The sequence below is a fragment of the Miniopterus schreibersii genome, assembly GCF_964146895.1.
Source record: "Miniopterus schreibersii genome assembly, chromosome: 1".
In the NCBI taxonomy this organism is placed as follows: Eukaryota; Metazoa; Chordata; class Mammalia; order Chiroptera; family Miniopteridae; genus Miniopterus; species Miniopterus schreibersii.
Genome location: NC_138101.1, coordinates 183,933,904 through 183,954,498, shown reverse-complemented (window position 1 = coordinate 183,954,498; position 20,595 = coordinate 183,933,904). Strand labels below are relative to the sequence as shown.

At 52.3% G+C, this 20,595-nt stretch overlaps 1 protein-coding gene across 1 annotated transcript in view; it reads right to left on the bottom strand.

Moving 5' to 3' along the window:
* TMEM63C (transmembrane protein 63C) overlaps positions 1-20,595 on the bottom strand; it is a 67,406-nt gene that overhangs the window by 16,834 nt on the left and 29,977 nt on the right. Inside the window, exons 4-14 of the mRNA XM_081137457.1 lie at positions 19,226-19,388; positions 18,615-18,694; positions 18,106-18,187; positions 13,475-13,512; positions 7,326-7,468; positions 5,856-5,904; positions 3,719-3,827; positions 2,351-2,424; positions 1,660-1,740; positions 1,422-1,545; positions 533-666 (exon numbers count right to left, since the gene is read on the bottom strand). Of these exons, the coding sequence (XP_080993583.1) occupies positions 533-666; positions 1,422-1,545; positions 1,660-1,740; positions 2,351-2,424; positions 3,719-3,827; positions 5,856-5,904; positions 7,326-7,468; positions 13,475-13,512; positions 18,106-18,187; positions 18,615-18,694; positions 19,226-19,375 (1,064 nt within the window). The 5' untranslated portion in view covers positions 19,376-19,388. The remainder of the gene's footprint in view (positions 1-532; positions 667-1,421; positions 1,546-1,659; positions 1,741-2,350; positions 2,425-3,718; positions 3,828-5,855; positions 5,905-7,325; positions 7,469-13,474; positions 13,513-18,105; positions 18,188-18,614; positions 18,695-19,225; positions 19,389-20,595) is intronic.

The window sequence follows — 20,595 nt, the reverse complement described above, 5'->3', positions numbered from 1 at the left end:
CTAAGGACTTAAGGATCCTTCCAGAACATTCCAGAGTGGACCTAATCCACTCCCTATCAAGGTGGGGCTGCCAGAGGCTGGGCAGAGAGAGAGGAGGCTATGAGGCTATGAGTGAGGGGAGGCCTGCAGCAGGAGAGAAGTGGCAAGCTGAGCTTCTCTACTCTGACTCTGTCACTTGTGAGGAGAGGAGTGACGAGTGATGAGGGAGAAAATGGATATCATTCTTGTCGTAGAAGAGGAACTGAGAGTCCAAAGGCTAGTCTGACCACCCCCATGCTGAAGCAAGGACATATGGGAGTGAGGGGTTCAGGGCCTGGTGTCTCGAGACAAGCTGAGCTGGCACCTGGGGGAAATGGGTATGGCCATGCGCTGGCAAGCCAGGTGGCACTGGGGGGGGGGGGGTCAGGATATTGCAAACTGGAGGGAGGCTCTTTCCTTCCCTTGGCTGAGATGGGGTGAAGGAGGGTGGCTTGAGAGACACAGAGGCCCACTCCTGGGGCGGGGCTGGGCTCAGTGTAGCCCTGGCACTCACTGTGACGTCATCCTGGTGTCCTGGAAGGTGACAAAGATCAGGTCCAGACGTTTCAGCCGAACGCGGTTGAACTCGGCGTTGAACTCGTCGGTCAGCTGCTCCTCCAGCTCACTGTAGTATTGCTCTGCATCTACCTGGGGTGGGACGGGGCCCTCAGGGCTGGAGGGGCAGAGCTCCAGGAGGGCCTGGCCAGACATGGGGCCTCTCTGCACTCAGCACCCCGGGGGCGGTGGGTCTGAGGCCTGAGGTCCATCCCCAGCTCCCTTTGACACCCGGCTCAGGACCCCAGGTGGGTTCTAAGCACCCAACTCTAGAACAGGAAGAGGCTATGACTCTAAAACTAACTCCCTGCTCCTAGATCTGGGGATAGTGAGGCACAGCTGGGGTTAGGGCTGCTTTTGGACATAGGTGGACCCCAGAGGAGTGAAAGGGTGTGTTTGCGGCATTTCCAGGAAAGGGGGATGATTCTCTCTCTGGACTAGAGCTCAGTGCTACCTTGAGGCAGGTGTTCGAGTCTTGAGGCTGCCTTCTAGCCACAGTGGGTGGGTGATAAGATGAAGCCCACTGCCTTCCACTGTTCCTGTCATATCTCTTTGAAAGCCCAAGGCCTGGCAAGCTACAGCAGCCTACTGTTTTCTCTCTGGTCCTCCCACCCAAGACTGGAAGTGGGCCAGAGCAAGCCTCCCTGGATCACTCCTCTACATTCTCAGCAGGGAGGCAGGATTGGTGGGAAGAGAGCAAGGAAGGTGATGCAGCACCAGAGCAGACCGGATGGGGCCTGGGGACTGAGAGGGCAGGCGAGAGGCACTACCTGAGCCGTGGATGGAGGCTGGAGACCCAGTGCTTCTGTCCCTCCTCTGTTGTGTCCCTGGAAACCTGCGCCACTTACCTCTTTGAAGCAGGTCCAGCACTTGCAAAAGCACACGCGCGAGCAGGGGTGGACCTTAATCATCACCTTCCCTTGTTTCTTGGCCTTGGCTGTGTAGTAGAGTCGGCCCCGCATCGCATGGCGCCTGTCAGTCCGCAGGTGATGGGGGGCGGGGGGATCTTGCAGTCAGGGGCCAGCAGAGCCACATCCTCCCGTCCTACCCCCACCCCAGATCAGACAGGCCCCGCTGCAGCCTCACCTCTGATCGTCCAAGTCAATCAGGGTCCTGACATCATAGCAGAAGTGGACTCTGGTCACTACGCACCCTGGATAGGCCTCGCTGCAGCCACAAACATGGATGCTGAGCCAGCTGTAGGGCTGGGGATGTGCCACCCTACCCTGTGCCCAGAGCTACAGTCCACAGGGCTGGGTGGCTCAGCTGCCTGTGGTTCCTGGTTCTTGGGTGGAGAATCCAGCTCTTGCTCCTAAAGCCAAACTTCGGGGTTGATCCCTGGTAATCTGAGATTTGCTATATCCTTCCCAGATGACCCAGAACAGGGCCAAGGGGCAGAGCTGGGCATGGCTGCTCATGGAGAAGTCATTAGCTCCTGGGGCTGGGAACTTGGGTCATGGAAGACATTTCAAGATGACCTGCTTTAGGTGACTGTGGCCCAGGAGCTCCTCGGGCTCGTAGTTGGAGCCATGAGGGAAAAGGAAACTAGCTCTCCCCTGATACCCATGCCATGCAGGGAACCCCAGGCTTTAGAAGCCCTGCTATGGCTCTAGGGCTCCCCCATTCTGAAAGGCTGATCTTTAGCCCAGTCCAGGGAGAGCCACCACCTGGGGTATCTCTCACTGCACCCTCCTGGGCCGACTCACTACCCACATAAGAATCCAGGCAGGGTTCCTGGCAGGAGGCAATCCATGCTCATTCCACCCAAACCACTTACTGGAAATGCTTTATGATGATTTCTGGGTCTTGGATATCTTTGGGGACATAGGTGATCATCAGTGTCCTTGTGACCTAGGTGGGGAGGGTAAATGAAGTAAGACTGTGCTCACACGGGACTCCTGGATGTCTGGGTCTTTGGAGGGGCCTGGCAGCATCTGGGGCAGGTCTTCTACTAGCCACACCTGGCAGGTGGAAGCATTCGGGGTAATCTTTGAGGGGTATGTGGATTTGGGTTCTGAACTGAGGCAAAGTCAACCAGTTCATTAGGATGGGTGGCCTCAAAGGAGCTGATTCCACTCCACTGAACCTTCAAAAGGCTGAGGACAGGAGCCAGGGATGTTCCTCTTCACTGGTTCTCTTCCCCCAACCAAAGCCAGACAGCTCTCATGCCCCTTCCCTTGTGGGGCCTGCTCACAACCCCTGGGCACTCGTCTCACACCCCAAAGACGCCTGAGCTCTTCAAACACAGGGTCTCTGCCTGAGTCCCTTTACTGACCTTGGGAGCATGCCCAGCCCATGTGCAGAACAAGGAGTGGAGAAGAGTTAAAGCCCCCAGGCACAGCCTTCAGCCAGTGATGGAAAGGGAGTTGGTGGGAAAATGCCCCTGACTGCTCCCCACTAGCTTCAGAAACTCCAGGGCACACACTCTACTCCAATTCTCAGATCTCCCCTTGGGATTAGGTGCCAGCTCCCACAGTGGTGAATTGCCCCTTACTGCCCCCTTATATCAGAGGTCTTCTCTCCCAGCCCCACTGCCCTACCCCCCCAGGTCCAGTGGTCCTTCCTGGGATCACCACTCAAATAAACCAATGCTACTCAAATCCTGTGTCAGGGCCTGCTTGGGAGATGGGGTGAACGTAACCCAAACCAAGACAGTGGGGAGACACAGGGGCAGGACATGGGGTCTCTGACCCCAGGAAGATTCAGGAAGGCCAAGGAGCTTGGGTGTGGCTGAAGTGGACAAGGCAAGTGAAAATATTTACCCAATGGTTCAGCAGGGGGCACTGGCCACTTAGGATGCAGGACCCTGCGCGTCCAGGGGTTTCTTAACTTTTGAGTTTTTGGATGGTGAGTAGGTTCAGGGGTCCTTGGAGAGGGGACTGTCAGGGGTGCAGGGGTAGGAGACACCTAGGAGCAGCTATTTACCAACCAGTCTGGAAGTGATTCAGTGTTTTCACAATTGGGATGGCTGTGCAGGGGTGCCAGGTGCTGATTCACAGGGCCGAGGGGAGACTCCTCCCCATAGGTGTGCAGAATGCGCCCAGCTGGGAAGCCTCTGAGGGAAGCTAGGGGCGGAAAGGTCCAGCTGGGGGGGGGGGGGGACTGTAGCTGGGAGAGAGCAGTCCTGGTAGCTCTTTTCACTTACCTTAGAGCTCCTCTTGGGCACAAACCCTAAGCAGTGATGAGTCATGAAGAAGAAGTTGATGATGAAGTACAGGAGGGCAAAGAAGCTATGCAGCCACAGCAGCTTACTCCTGCCAGAAGCAAGACACCGGAGGGTGAGATGCCCTCTCCCACCCACACAGTCTCCCCCGGATCCCCTCTCCCACCCACACAGTCTCCCCTGGACCCCCTCTCCCACCCACACAGTCTCCCCCGGACCCCCTCTCCCACCCACACAGTCTCCCCCGGATCCCCTCTCCCACCCACAGTCTCCCCCGGATCCCCTCTCCCACCCACACAGTCTCCCCCGGATCCCCTCTCCCACCCACACAGTCTCCCCCGGATCCCCTCTTCCACCCACACAGTCTCCCCCGGATCCCCTCTTCCACCCACAGAGTCTCCCCTGGATCCCCTCTCCCACCCACGCAGTCTCCCCCGGATCCCCTCTTCCACCCACACAGTCTCCCCTGGATCCTCTCTTCCACCCACGCTGTCTCCCCAGGCCCCCCCTCTGGTGCTTCCAGACACTAGGCACCTTGGACGGGATGGCAGTGGTGAGACAGGGGTGTACCGCTCTGGCTAATGAAGGCTGTTTATTGAGTGTTTACTATATGCCAGACCCAGGGTGGACTAGATGCTTTATATACACATTCTCACTAGACTCTCGCACCATGTGACTGTCTTCATGTTACCAGCGGGACACGGGGGTGAGGGTGGTAGGTGATCTGCCTGAGGTGGCTCCTAGCCAAGGCAGAAGCACTTAGACTCCTCACTCTAAGTGCCTGCACCTCAGACCCCCCCAGTTTCTGGACCTCTGAAATGAGGGACTCTGGGGTTACATGCAAGCCTGGAGGAAGGAGGACTCAGCAGATTTGAGACACCTCCCCTCGGGCAGGAAGAGTGGTGGCACTGGGGCTTTGGGCTCACGTGATGCTGTCCCCAGGCATCTGGCCAGGGTGACTGTTCAGAAACAGGGCCACCTTATTTGGAGTGGTTTGAGGATAGAAAGGCTGCCTTGCTTCAAAACACCACCTCACGCTTGTGTCCCAGTCCCTGACATTTCCTCTAACATTCCCATCTGGCTGGACACCTCGATCTTCCATTTCCTCAGAGGGGGCAAGGTTACGCGGTCTCTAAGGGACAGTCCAGCTCTCTGCCAATATGGACTTAGGGATGTTGAAGGCTCTTTGCTGCCTTAATAAAATTGTTAGGAAGGTGTAAGTGCCTCACACCAGTGGCCGCTTGGGGAGACGCCGGTAAGCACCCCAGGAGGAGTGGGCTGGAAGGGAGGTGAGAGGACACCAGGGCCCCATTCTGCTGACTGGGGAGTTCGATGGAGTGAAAGAGTGCAGCGGGGGAGGGGGAGGGGGAGGGGGAGGGGAAGGGGGAGGGGAGGTGGGCAGGAGTGTGTGAACCCCACTCACACCTGCTAGAACTGATGCTTCCACTTTCTCAGGAAGTTGGCCAGACACCTAGTAGGTCTATTTTCTCAGCATGGACCAGCAGGGCTCCACCGGGCTCAGTACAAATCAATTTGGCCACACATTGGTTTGACTGATGTTAAAATCCATGGTTCCTGGGCCATGAGGGCTGGAGTGGGCTTAGAGATCATGTCCAACAGTGTTTCCCCCACCACAGACTAGGAATGAAGTTCAGAAAGGCAGGTGCACTGCCCCAGACCCAGGGCCAGCTAATGGCAGAGGTGGGGCATGGGCCTAGGTTCCTCCATCCCTCCACTGTGGGAATCAGGTCTATGCTTCACTCAATTACCTGGCCCTATTTTGTGGGCAGAGAAGCAATACCTTAAACCTCTGCTCGCTATGGGGTCTTTGCCTATTGGGAACTGGACATACTAAGCAAATAGGGCCATCTTTCTAAGTCTTCAGGGGTGGCTGGTTTGGATAGCTCCACCCATTACAGGGAACACTGAGGCACCAAGAGTTCTGCCCGACCAAGAGAACACAAGTTCTGGCATCTCACTTAGGGCCTGGGTTCCCAAGGAAACCAGGTCTTTCTTATCAGCAAAGTGGTGCCCACGCCATGGACCCACACGTTGGACCTTCTCTCCCCACCAAAGCCCCCAGCCAGTAGAATGGGAAGAAAGAAGATCAGGTACCTACTCTGTGGAGACATTGACAATGGTGGTCCGACCAAAGTGACTATTCCAGTCTGAAAGAGAAGAAAGTTGCTGACCTCAAGCCTGGCTCCCTGATTGCTGTGGGTGCCGGAATTCAAGGTTCTCGAATGGTGCCTAGGGTCTAGAGATGCTAGCCTACAACCTGCTCTTCCTTCTGGTTCCCCAGAGCTTGTCCCCAACTTCCAACCAAACAGCAGAGGCCTCTTCTCCTCCCTAGGTCTGCTGATTGGGGCTCCTCAGCCGTGAAGCAAGACCCAGCCTTGGTGTGGCATCCCCAGTGCATAACTGACACCTGGTTAATGCTTGTTGATGGAACCTGAAGTCCCTCCATGAGTGCAATGATGAAATTAGCAACACCGTTACCACTGGCAACTGTTACAAGAACCTGGAACTCCAGAAAATGTGACGGCTCCCTCATTGGGACAGAGTAAATCCTTCAGGCTAAATGTATTTGTGGGTCTAGACAGCTCCAGGTTTTGTGAAATGTGTCTAGAAAGCCTGCGTTATACTGTTACTGCCAACACACTAGCTTAGGATGAGACTCTGGAAAGAAGGGATGAGGAGCTGCTTGCTCTGGCGGTGGTATTCTGTGGCCCGGACACTGTGTTGAGTCCCCTGAGGTCTACCTCTGGCCTGAGGAGAAAAGAGGTCGAAACCTGAGTGATCAGGGGAAAGCCGGCTGCCACTTGGCATTGACGGTGCTATTCTAGACGGCCTGGCCGTACAGCCTTCGTACAGCTCTGTCCACCTTCTATTTCTAGGTGAAACACTGGCTGTTATTCGCTCAGCACCCGCTACATGGAGCACTGTGCCAGGCGCTCAGTGTGGATTATCTCTCAATCCCCGTGACAGCCAAGGAAACTGAGGCCTGGGAGATTGGTTTACCAAATATAAAACGAAATAATTTGCTAGATTGAGCAAAGATATTTTCTGGGAAGTTGATGTGGATCAAAGTTGGGGAATCAAGATTTTTCTGTCTTTGCAGCCCAAGCCCTCACCCACAATGTTACTTTGTCAAAAGGACTTACCCTGCTCTAACAAGTGTGGGAAGACGCCGTATGAGACAAATTCTGCACTTACGATCTGTGTCCCTCCGAGTGGGTACAGGAAGAAATCAGGTTCAGGGACTTTACATGTCATAAAAGGACCTCCAGGAACACCTGGCCAGGTGTGCTATGGGGTGAGGTCATGGATAAACATTCACTTCTAGATTGAATTACTACTAGGTGTCTGCTAGGTGCCAGGTCCTAGATAAAACTTGTGACAAAGGAGGTGGTATCTCCGGTCTCCAAGTGAGAAAATTGAAGCACAGACTGCTGGGTCACATAACTAATTATGAGAAGTAGAATTAAAATGTAGATTTCTAGACTTCCAGGGCCCAGTTCTATCCCGTCTGCCAGGATGACCCTCAGGTCCAGTGGCCTAGGCCCAGCAGCCGCTGAGCTCTGCCTACCCAGCACGTTCCCAGAGTAGTTGATGGGCAGGATGATGCCCAGAGAGGGGATGCAGATGATGATCACGAAGACGATGAGGTGATACTGGAACGTGATATAGATTCGGGCGTCGTCTCCACATTTGCTGATCAGATCTGCGTTCCTGGAAGAGACACAGACAAGGACATTCCTCAGGAGCCAGTGTGGCCACAGCTTAAGTCGGGGGTGGAGGGAGGGAGGTGCCCACACGCATGGGTACATACATTGGCACAGCCACTCTGGGTAACAGTGGGCATTTCCTAGGAAAGGAAGAGAAGATTAGCACCTTAACCCCAGGTTGGAATTTTTTTCAGAAATATCGCCCTTCTCACCTGGTCGACATGGCTCAGTGGTTGAGCGTCGACTTATGAACCAGGAGATCACGATTCGATTCCCAGTCAGGACACCTGTCCAGGGTGGGGCTTGATACCCAGTCGGGGGCGTACAGGAAGCAGCCGATCAATGACTCTCTCATCATTGATGTTTCTCTCTCTCTCCCTCTCCCTTCCTCTCTTTGAAATCAATAAAAACATTTAAAAATAAATAAAAAATAAACACTTTTTTAAAAAGGAAATATTGCCCTTCTTTTTAAAGCCTCTGTTATGTCTGAAATGTATTTCACTGAATTTCACAGGCATATCAAAGATAGAGGCTATGTTACACTTAATACAGAGGTACTCTGGAAACTAAGCATTCATTTGGTCTTTTCTCGCATCTTCAAGCATTTTGAGTGCTTGCTACGGTGCAGGCAACGGACAAACCACTAGTCACATCAAGATCCAGCCTACTTTTAAAAACTTGTTTCTTTTAATTCTTTAAATTAAAAAGGAACACTTAAAATCACAATGAGATATCACTGCATGCTGCCAGATTGGCCAAAGTTATAAAGCCAGACATCAAGCGTTGGGAAGGGTATGAGGCACTGGGAGTGCTCCCACGCTCATGGGTACATACATTGGCACAGCCACTCTGGGTAACAGTGGGCATTTCCTATGGATACTGAATATATGCCCACCCTATGACCTAGCAATTCCATTCCTAGGTTTATATCCAACAGAAATACACGCACCTGTGCGTCAAGAGGCATGTTTAAGAATTTGATAGATGCATTATTTGTAATAGCCCCAAACTGGAAAAACCTAAGTGTCTATTAAAGGCGGAATGGGCATAAGAATTATGAGATATATATGCATGTATGTGAGATATATATGTAGTGATATATGTAGTGATATATGGCTATATAGAGATATAGGTATAGATATATATACACATAGATAGATATAGATATATCACATTATATAGATAGAAAACAAAATGCTATAGAGAGATAAAAATGAATGACCATAGCTGAACCTCATAAAGACAATGTTGAGTGAAGGATGCCAGGCACAAACAATATATACCATATGATTTTATAGACAAAGTTCAAAAATAGGCAATATTGAACTATAGAGTTAGAAGTCAGGATGCTGGTTACCTTGGAGAGGAGGAGGTGATAGGTGATTGGGAAGGAGCAGGAGAGGACTTCTGGGATGTTGGCAATGTCCTGATTCCTGATCAGGATGGTGGTGGCACAGGGTTTGCTCTGTGATAATTGAGCTGGACATTGATCTTTTGTGCACTTTCTTGTGTGCGTGTTATACTTCAATAAAAAATGTACAAGCAACACCAGCTTATTATAGAAACGTTGCAAAATACAAAAGAGAAGAAAATCGTTCTCCTACAGTCTCATCCAACCGAAGACAATGACTATGGAGCATTTGGGTTAATTTCCTCTAGTTTCTTATGCTGGTTTAACTTACTCACTGGAGTATAAACAGCACTTGATGTATTGCTCTTTTGCTTAGCATTTAATCTTAAGCCTTTTCTGACCATCTGACATGTCTGTCTGAATATTTTCATGGCTGCACAGTGATAATGGTGGCAGTGGCCTCTGTTTATGGAGCACTGGCTCACGTCCAGCACCAGGCTGGCCTTCCCACCCCACTGGTAGACGTACTGTAGCTGACTCCCCCTTGCCCCCTGGGTCAGGCCTGTGGGTTGTATGTAACTTCCAACATCCAGTCCAGGATTCAGATTTATTTTTAAACAATACTACAAATTGCGTATCTTCAAGGCTTTCGATATCCCCATTTAGGGAATTATTTAGAGCTCTCGATTTTTTAAACTGCAAGCAGTTAAAATACTTCCTGCCCTGGACTTGAGACTTCAATCCTAAGGATGAGAACTGGTGAGAAGGCTGTAAGCTGGGGAGGGACGACAGGGGTGTCCTGCTGCTGGCTTGGGGGCTGCCATCTGGTCACTTGGCAGAAACAGTGTTTCTGAGGTGTGGTGAGGTCCAAGGGGGCCTCCCATTGCGAGGAGGGACAGAGGGCTGGACGGGATCGAGTACCCAAGACTTTCCTTCCAGGGCTGGCAATTCCTGCTTCCCCCGGGGCCCTGTCCTCCAGCTCCACCAGAAGCCCAGCTTATACTCAGCAGCTTATTTTACAGTTTCCAGAGGAGCCTGGATTTTTTTAGTCTGTCTATATTCCTCTACTCAATTCTTTCCTCTTCCCACCACTCTTTAAGGTGCCACCACCCTGACGCTCCAGCCATCACCCTTCTCCTACTCACAATTAATTCTCACCTCTGCTCAAACCCCTGCCCCTTCTCTCCCTCTTTCTGGCGACTTGCTGTATCTGGTGTTCTTCTCTCTCATCTTTAAATTAACATCCACCTCTCTCAACACCCACCCACACCTCTTCCCTTAAACTACAACCAGGTTCAAGTACTCGTTTGTGTCTCTCAAATCAAATAAGCAGCTCCTCAAGCATCCACTCTCTCACCTGTTGCCCCTCAAGTTCCATCCAACATCTTTACTTCCCTCCTCCCAGCCACCTCTTGAAAAAAAGTGACTTTCCTTCTCTGCCTGTACTTGGAAAGCTCCACATCCTGGAACTGCCCTCCCAAGAGAGACCAAATTGTCCAAGCCAATGTCCTCCCCTCAGCTCCCATTCCACTCAGCCTCCTAGCGTCAGGGGCTGCCGGCCACCCTCGCTGGAGCCTCCAGGCGCTTGCCTGCTTCAGAGGGCACATGCCCTGGAGGTGCCACCCCTTCCTCCCACCCCAACTACGCTCTCCCTTGGGCCTCTTTTGATCTTGTTCCCTTGGGTGAGCCATCTGCTCCCATGACTTCAACTACAACCTCTGTGCACCCACATAAATCTCTAGCTCTGACCTTTCTCCTAAGCTTTAATCCTGTTTTTTAATAGCTTGCTGGTCAACTCACATGCTTGCCCTGGCCATATCTGGTTATTTCTCCAACTCATCATATCTCATCACCTTCTAACTAGTGACATTACTATTCTCCCCAGAAACCAGGCCTCGATTTCTCCCTTTCTTAGCCAGGTGGTGGAAGCCAGGTGGAAACCACGGTCCATTGATTGCACCCCACGATGTCTCTCCCCTATGCCTCCTCCCCACTGTTTCCCTGGTCACCACCTCCTTTCACCTGGACCCTGGAAAAGGAAAAGCCCCCTTAGCTGCTCACCTTACCTTCGGACTTTCCCAGCTGCCACTCGCCACCCCACCCCCATACTCCTACCTATAAACAGATGCCATCCTGAGTTTCCTGCTCAAAAACAGTAATTGGCTCTCTACTGCCTCTAGATCAAAGCCTGAGATTCTCAGTATGGTAGTCAAGGTCCCACCCTATCCTTTCAGCCCAAACTTTGCGCCCCTCTCTTGCCACGTACCCTTGCTTCTAGCCACATCAGAATGACCATTTCTGGACAGTCCCTGCCCATCTCTGCCCTAAACCTTTGCTCCCACAGTTCTTTATTTGTGATGGGCCCCTCACATCACAGTGGTTGAAATTCTTCCCATCCTTCAAGGTCAAGCTCAACACTATGCTTCTCCTGACCCTCCTAGTTGGAATTAATTTCCTGCTCTCCTAAATGCCCTTTGCATGGTTATAACCTTCTCATTATGAATTATCTGTCCTGAGTCTTGTTAACCCTTTGCTTTTCCAACTAGACTGATGGATTTTATGCACTGGGACTCTGCCCTCCTTGTTCTTGCTCAGTAAATGTATTAAGCTGCCTTCTAGACGCTGCTCTCAGAGAGAGCAGGATGCATAGTGCAGAGCCCAGCCCTCCTCCCTTCCCGGATACTACCAGCCCTCCTCCCTTCCCGGATACTGTGTTCCTGATGGAGGGGCCTTTGGGTGGGGTGGGGGCAGGGAGAAGAGGAATCTCACACAGACACACACGTCCATACACACTGACTTCCTACTGACCTCCAGGACCAGGTGTGCACACACAAACAGCTGTACACACAGATTTGCACCAATGCAGTGACCTGCATCTTTTATTTCATACTCACATGCACTCCCTACAGGTACCTACTACAAGAAGCTTTATGTTTTGCATGTATGTTCCTCCCTCCCAACACAGACACTTTCTCCCCTGCCTTGTGTGTATCCATTAACGTGTCAGCAGACAGCAGAGAAAATCCAGAAAGTTTGCCTCAAACTAACCCTTTTCTCCCAGACCTGAGGATGTGGTTGGCACAGGCAGGCCCATTCACCCAGGTTTCCCTCCCTCTTTCCCATGCAAAGGGATGCCTAATTTGCCATCACATCTCTGCCCTTCATTCATGAATTTGCTAAACCCAGGAACTGAGAGCCAGCCCATGCAGCCTCCCAGGGTAAACAAGCTCCAAATGTTCATATGCATTGTTGGTTATTTTTAAAATGCAAAAATAGTAAATGCTTGTCGAAAAGAAAATTCCCTTGAAGCTGCTGACAGGGATTGCCTCCATTTGTGAAGAGGGGCATGAGAAACTGGAGGTGGGCGTGTATGTTTCTCTTAATCAAATGTATTTCTGTGAGCTTGTGCGTGTTTTAAAAATTAACAAAGCAAAACTAGACAAGGTACCAGGAAATAAAAGTCTCCCTCCTGTTCCCCCCACATGTGGTGAAGCTTCCCAAATCACACACAAATTAGTCACATCACTTTCCGGGGACTCTGATAAATCAAGACTGGAGGCCAAGGTCATGTGGGGCTCCCCATCAGCAGGGTTGGGGCTCAAACACCAGAGGCCACTGGTCCTAAGCTCGGCTTGGATTCCCAAGGCCTAGTCAGGTTGCTCTGTGCTCCCACAGGGTCCCAGGCCCTATAGCAGCTCTGGGGAAAGAGAGGTGCCCTGGTGTGGCTCATAGGGTTGGGGGTTTGGGACAATGTGTGAATGCTTCCAGCAAAGCGCCTGAATGGTGGGTGTGGAGGCACATGAAAAAGAAGTCCTATGGGTCTCTGCAAAGAAGCAAATTAGCAGGCCCAGTCAGACCCCCCGGGGGCGGTGAGGCTGCACCCTAAGGCAGGCATCACTAGGCAGGAAAGTATCCTGGAGGAGTGGTTTGAAGGGCAGGCAGGGCAGGATGGATGGGGGATATTTAGGGAGAGCCCAGGAGTGTACAGGGCTCTGAGGTGGAGGCAGAGCTGTGTGCACATGTGTATGTGCACATGTGCATGTGTGTGTGCATGTATACACACATGAAGTGGGCCATAGAGCTCTGGCAAGTATCTGCTTGACTGAAGTGTTTGGCTGGTATGGGGGAATCAGGATAAAACAGGTCACTTGGGGTCTGTCTCCTTAACAAATGGGGTCTGGCACTAACGAGATCCCAAAGTTGAGGAGGGCGAGGGGCTATCCCTCTGTCATCGGGCGCCGAGGTTAAGAGGAAGCCTACCCTTCTGCCCAGTGGTGGTTGTTTTTTGGTTTTCTTTTCCATTTTGACAGATATGATGAATGATGGTCACAGAAATAAAGCAAATAGCAGACAGGAAGGGTTTCTATTTCCTGGTGTGGAGCTCATGAAAGCATTTTTATAAGCACATGAAAGTAGTCCTTTCTTGAGGGCTGGGGTGGAGATAAATGGGCTGTGGGCCATGTCCAGTTCCCATGTCACCAACTGTAACCCCAGAGAGCATCCTCTGCCTGAGCTGGCTGTGCTAGGCAGTGGGGAGTGGGCAGTGGGGACCCAGAACTCAGGCCCAGGCCCAGTCATGCAGGGTAGGAGGCTCTGCCCAACCCCTCCCCCAAATAAGGCCACTCTGCTGTGGCAAGCCCAGAAAGCTCAGGCACTTACTTCATGGTGATGGTGTTGAAGAACCAGGAATAGAAGCCCTGGAGGAGAAAGGAGAGGAAGCGTGAGAAAATCCGGGCCTGGGCCGGCCCCACCCGGCTCTGGGAACCCGGGCAGCCAGTGCGTCATCCCAGGCGGTGAGGCCGCGTCCAGATGGGCCCTCCTTCCCAGGCAGGAGACATCAAGAAAGGGCCTGAGTCCTGGGAGGAAGCTGATCCGGTCTGGTCTCAGTGGTGACTGCTGAGGGAGATGTCTCCCCGTTAGTGAGCTGACATTCCTGCCGCCTGGCATCCTGTTATAGGAAATGAGGGCTTGGGCTAGAGGCAGAGAAGGGGCTCTTTCTGGGGTGGGTGTCAGTTGCTTTCCATCTGTCCCTCATTGCTTCCTTCTGGGAAATGTCCCTCCCCCATGCATGTAGGTGGATTGTCCATCAAATTGGGGTTGTCCATTAAGTAGGCAGCTGCCTCCAATGGTGAGGTGACCAACAGGAGCATGACCCAAGTAGGGCCAATCGGAATTCTCCTAAGGGGATTGATATGGGTGTTGGGAGAGAGGGTCTCTCTCCTTCTGAGTTCCTGAACCTTGGGAAATACCATGAAGCCTGGGGTGGGCTGGTGCCCTCTTTGATGCCACATGCAGTATCTTGTCTGAGAAAAAAAGCCAGTTCAAAAGAGATATGATCAGAGAGGGGATCCTGTTGGCAACACTAGGCTTCCTGGATCTAGCTGTACCTGAAGCAGCTGCTTCTCCTGGACTTCCCCACTCCAGCCACACATTACCCTTTGTTTTAACTAGTTTGAGCTGAGTTTCTTCTCTTGCCTCTGAGGGTCCTCTTGGTTATGCCTTTCTCTTGGGCTCTTGCTGTCTGGAGTTTCTGGGTGGTGGGAAAGGTGGCCTTGGCCTTGTGTGTGTGTGGGGGGGAGTTGGGAGGGCCTAGAGAGGCATTCAGCTTGGGAAGGGTGTGCATGAGCGCGGGCTGGGGCCCATGGCTGGTACATGCTTCCTTCCGGGATCCCAGAGGGTTTAACAAAACCTCAGAAAAAGTTGCCATTCTTGATTGGCCCCATTTGGGTCATAAGCGCATCAGTGAACCAGGCAGGCGCATTGGCTGACAGTCCCCTGGGACCACATGGATTGGGGAAGAGGTATGTCCCAAAAGGAGGCAACGAGGCATGCAAACAAGAAAAAAAGGAAGTTCTTTGCTACCTTTGGCATAAGGCCCACCTTCTAAGTCCCCCTCCCTTGTTGGGCTGATTGACACTGGGAATGTCCACTCGGGGTGGGGAGACCATGTCCCCAGTTACATCCTGGGGAACTAAAATAAGGTCAGATGCCCAGGAATGAGTCAGAGCAATGACGAGGAACCGCATGATGATGGCAGCAGCGATTGGGAAAGTCCCCAGGGAGGGGTGAATAGCGACAAGAGTTGGGCTGAGAGTCCCACCACCCCTCCCTCATGGAGAGTCTCTCTCCACAGCCCACCTCTGGGCAGACAGGGCTGTGACTTACTAAAGAGCAAGGAGGTTTGCTGACAGCCCCTAGTGTTTATGCACAGTGGAGGACACACCTTCCCCGGAGTCACTCCCACCCCTTCCAAGACAGGTGCACAGACGCATATCACTCAGGGCACACACATGTCCTGGAATTCACACAGGACAGGACCGTCGTGAAAGGGCAGGGATGTACCCATGAAAACCACGTCAACACAGATGTGTAAATGAGCATGTGTGGAACCCATCTCTCTCTCTCTCTCTCCCTTGCTCTCCACCCCCCCCCCATACACACACCCCTGCATATACATCGTAGCTCTGAAAGGCAGGACTCATTTGGAAACCTTAGCAGCTGAACAGTGGGCCTGAGAAGCCACCTCCCCTGTTCTCCCCACCCCTGCAGGAAATGGCCACAAGTTCCCAGGGGCCAGCTCAGCTGACAAGCCTGAGTGACAGCGGCCAATTCGTTGCACCTATCTTGGTGGCCCCATCCTCCACACTCTGCCACATGGGGTAATGACAGCTGCCCTGACTGGCTCCAGCACTCTGGTGAGACCCGTTTGCTTCCCTCACCACTTAGCTCAGCTCAGACCCACCATCCTGGCTGGAGCTCTCTCCCTCCTTGCCAGATTTCTACTCTCTTCAGTTTGACTGCCCTTAGCTGCCATAATGATTTCTTTTCTTAATACCTTAAAATAAAATGATTTTTGTCATTGTACAAAAATTTTAAAACCAACCAAAGTGATGTTTCTAAAAGTAAACCCGAGAGCCACCTTGGAAGGTAGGTGTGACTGTCCTTGTTCTGGGGAGAAAGAACTTATCTGAGGCTCCCCAGTCTGACCAAGAGATCCTGGCAAATAAAGTGACCCAGTCTCTTGGAAGGATGACAACGGAAGGAATATCGTTCTACTCACTCGCTGGATCCAACAGATCCGTGTCTGATCCTAATCACATGCCAGGCTGGACTGGGCACTGGGACAGCACTGAGCAGGACCGGAGCAGCACTGGCTCTCACTGGGGAAGCACATACACTGGGCTGATGGGTTGATGTATCATTATAGACTGCGTTAGGAGCGCTGAAGAAAAGGGATGCTTTTTTCATGAGCATATAACAAAAGATCTAGACCCAGATGGGGAGAGGAAGTGGTGCTTGAGCTGAAATCCGAACAAGGGTGGGTGTATTGGCTCAGAGAGAGGCCAGTGGGGAAGGTGGGGAAGGAAGAGCCGGGGAAGGAGGTGGCACTTTTGAGGAACTAAAAGATGGCCATGGGCCAGGCGTGACGGAGTTGGAAGGAGAAAGATAGACTGGGTAAGAGGCCAAACCTCAAGATCAAGGTGTCTGCAACTTATACCAAGAGCATTAAGAAGCCACTGAAGGGTTATGCAGGGGAATGGGTGCCCCATTCATGTGGATCACTGTGGGTGGGGTAGGGGGCAACTGTGGACCTAGAGATCAGTTAGAGCCCACTGCGGTCATCCAAGCAAGAGACGGACAGAGGCCTGGACGGGGGATGGCGGGAGAGGTGGAGAGAAACAAAACTGAGGTCAAAACAACACAATGTGGTCATGAACTGGTCATGCCAGGGGCCTAGAGCAAGGGAAGCAAATACACTGGTGGATGGTGGGAAGAGTCTGAGACCAGGAATCTTGGGAGGGAGATCATGGCATGTTTTGGACATATTAAATACTAAATGCCTTTACAGTATGTGTGTGGTGCTATTCTGAAGGCCACTGGATAAATGAGACAGGAGCCCAGAGGAAGGTTTAGCTGGAGATAGAAACATAGAAGGGATCAGCGTAGAGGTGACAGTTGAAGTCATGAGTGTGGATGACATTGCCTGGGAGAAGGAGAGGGTCTGGGAACAGCTGTGGAGAACTCCAGGTGGGTGTGTAGGAGAGGAACAGACAGGTAGAAGGAAAACCCAGGGAGGGTGGTGCCAAGAGAAGCAACTGAAAGTGCCTGTTCAAGAAGGAAAGGTGGTCTACAGGGCCAGCTGTTTCTGAGAGATGAAATGAGATGATGAGATGAGATGAGATGAGATGAGATGAGATGAGATGAGATGAGATGAGATGAGATGAGATGAGATGAGATAGATGAGATGAGATGAGATGAGATGAGATGAGATGAGATGAGATGAGATGAGATGAGATGAGATGGGATGGGATGAGATGGGATGAGAACTGAGGAAAGTCAGCTGGGTCTCACGGCATGAGATCACTGATGATCTTGGGAGCTGTCTGGAAATATTAACCATATTTGGAATTATGGGGGTGGAAGCCACATTTGAGGGAGTTGAGGAGTAAATGGAGGTGAGAGAATAAAGACAGCAAGCGCAGCTGGTTGTTTCAGGGCCAAGAGAGACAGGCAGTTGGGGGGAGAATGGAAGTTTTCATGCTCGCTCCCTCTGCATTTCAGTCCCACTCAAATGCCATCTTATGCCCCAAACCATCCCTGACCACTATCTGTGGTACCTCAGCTCTGTTCCATTGCTGTTGAGGGCCTTCCTTGGCCCTTTTTCCTTCACACACTTACCACTGTCCTATATGCCTGTCTGTGTCCCTCACCCAGGAAGAAAGTGCCAGGAGGCAGGACTAGGTTCATTTTATGCACTGCTCAGTGCCCAGCCCCCAAACCAGTGGCTGGCACATGGCAGGTGCTCCACAGCAACTGGCTGAATGAATAAACAAGCCCCTATAGAGGACTGGCATTCCACAGGAAAGAGAAAACCAGGCTTTGTCAGCGGGTTGGGAGGCCCTGCCTGATATCTCGAATTTTCTATGTGAAGAAGGTAGTGAATCCTTGGCTCAGAGTGGGAGCTCGGGGCAGGACTGGGGCTGTGAGAAGGGTTGGAGATTTGGAAAGAGTAAAAACATTCATTTTTAAAGTCCCTTTAAAATATCAGAATTAGCTAATACTTCCTTGGCATCCTAGGAGATAAGTGCAGTTACTATGTCCATTTTTCTGACTGGGAAACTGAGGCTTGGCAAAGCTGAGGAATGTGTCCACAGTCATATTGCTAGAAGTGGTTGGGTCTGGCTGACTTCAAAGCCCTTAGTTATGAACATGTTCCTTCTTGCACACAGCAGGGCTGCTGTGGAGCCAGGACCCCCACCCCGCCTGGCCCGGGCCTGCCCAGCACGCACCTTGTCCCTGTGCTCCATCTCCAGGGAAATATCCGAGGGAGACGTCTTCTCACTCTGCTCCCCGTAGATCAGCGAGGTCAGGCTGTTGGCATGAAAAGTGGTGGGGAGGCAGAAAAGGACAGGAGAGGCCTCAGGTGCCCACCTCGCTTCTGCCCTGCTCCCTGGGCCGAGGGCTCCAGTTGCCTCCTGCCCAGTAGCAGACACACCTCAGCTCGCTCGCTGAGCACACAGCTTTGGGTACAAATGGTGATCACCCCTGTTGCCAGGTGCCCAACAAACACATCTTGGGAGTCACGGGATCCAAAAAGCCAGAGGTCTGAGAAAAAAGTAGCCTCGTGCCCAGAGATGGCTGCCTTCCAGGTCACCTTTGTGTAGGGAGGGCCAGAGCAGGGGAAGGGGTGGGTGATGAGGTGCCACCTGCCGCAGCTCGGGCACTGGGCGGAGCCGTGTCCCGGCTGAGCACCGTCTCTGAGGGAGCACGCGGCTGTCAGCATGACCCCGCCTCTCACCTGCCGTTGTTTATCAGCAGGCCCAGGCGCCCATAGTCCCACGCGGCTTTCCGGAGGAAGGAGTAAATCAGAATGATGAACTACGGGCCAGGAAAGGAGACACGGGGCAAGAGAGCTCGTGACGCCTTCCCCGGCTGGCCCCGCACTTCCCTGGAAGAGGCCCTGGCCCCGAGGTCCCCGGGGGCTCCCCACTAGGTAGCCAGCTGACCGGGTGGGGGCCATGCCCTTTCAACTCTGCATCCCAGTGCCCAGCAGCTTATGGGCAGAGTGGATGCTCAGGGTTTATTGAATGAAGGCACTGGGGGCATGTTTAGAACTATTGGTGAGACACCCCTTGGAAAATCAGCACAGGGAGAGTGATGGGAGGCCCAAGCGCACTGGCCTGGGGCCTTTGGACAATGGTGCATGGAAAATGGCTGTTCTTTCAGCCCTCTCCCCTCAAGGCCCACCCACCTGGGGTCACCCTGGGTGAGACTATCATGCAGGGAGTCCCCACCACTGTGGCTGGTATCCACTGACCAGTTGGGGCCCCTGTTGCATCGCCTGTGAAAGTCCAACTGTTGGGCCCAGCTGAGACCTGCCGATCTGCCCACTGCACGCCCAGGACTCACCAACCATAAGATGGTGTTGATGATCAGCACGGTGGGGATGCCCCCAAAGGGCTGCCCCTTCAGCACGGTGCTCCGAGACTGAAAGCAGTCAGTCACTGTCATGTTCCGTGCCTTTTCCATGATATCCAGGTATCCCGGTGAGGTAGCCATTCTGTGAGGCTCCCTGGTGAACACAGGGGTGTCCGGGTCAGACCTGAGGAATATCTCACACTTTGCAAAACACAGGAGCCTGCCTAGGAGCTGGGGGGAGGTGTGTGAGTGCACATCAGGCCCGGGCCCAGTGCCCAGCACCAGCTGTAACTGGTAGAGGCAGGAGGAGTGCCCTGAGAGGGCACGCAGCCCCATCCTGTAAGAGCAGCTTCCTCAAACCCAGGGCCATGGTGGCAGAAGAGCCCAGTTCTCCAGGGAGCGTTTGCATTTTGTACCACTTGATCCCTTTACAAAAAGAACTGTAAAATGCATATCTAAATGGTCTTCTTACTTCAACCTTTGTAAAGCTTTTTTTGTATATAAATGAACAAACTTCACAAAGGTGAGTCAGGTCTGAGTGGAAATATGAGGTTAGGAGGATGGGGCCACTGCATTCACGGGACGCCCGTGTGGACAGGGCTCACTGGTCTTCGTCTCTAACATCCTACTATTCTCAGAACCAGTTCCCAGGAGAGGCAAATGATCCTACCTGGCACACAGCAGTGACTCAGTAAAGTCACTGTCTAATGTTAAACTTGAAGCAGGGAGATCAGCACCTGCCCAGGGACCTGAGCCAATCCAGTGAGCCTGAGCATTATGGGAAGACTCAATGGCAGGCTCCATGGTCACTGGAGCAGTGTTCTTCAGGCACGGGTAAGAGTAGAAAGCGTAGGTAAAATCTGGAAGTGACTGGTAGCTGCTTGGGCTTATCTGCAAAGTTGTCCTGATTTTAAAAGATCATTTGTTTTGGCTCCAGACCTATCCTACCCTAGAAACTCTTCATTGCCATTCAAGAAAAGTAGGCTTATTCATTCATTCAACAAATATTCCGTGAACAATTGCCTTGTGCCAGACTAACGCTGGTGATACATCAATAACCAAGGCAAATAAAATCCCTCCCTCATGGGATTCTGGTGGGAAGAAGCAGTGCTGAGGTGAGGGCGAGGTTAGAATTGGAAAGAGCGTGACTGGGGAAGGTCGCACTGAGAGGATGACATTTGAGCAAAGACTTGAAGAGAGTGAGCAAATCATGCAGCTACAGAGGAAAGGGCACTTCAGGTAAAGCAAATGTTGCCTGGGGTGCTGAGGGAGAGCAAAGAGCCCAGGTTAGTGAAGGGCACAGGTGTGGGGAGGGCGAGCCAGGGAGTGACAAGAAATGAGTTACGTATTCAAGAGTTCAC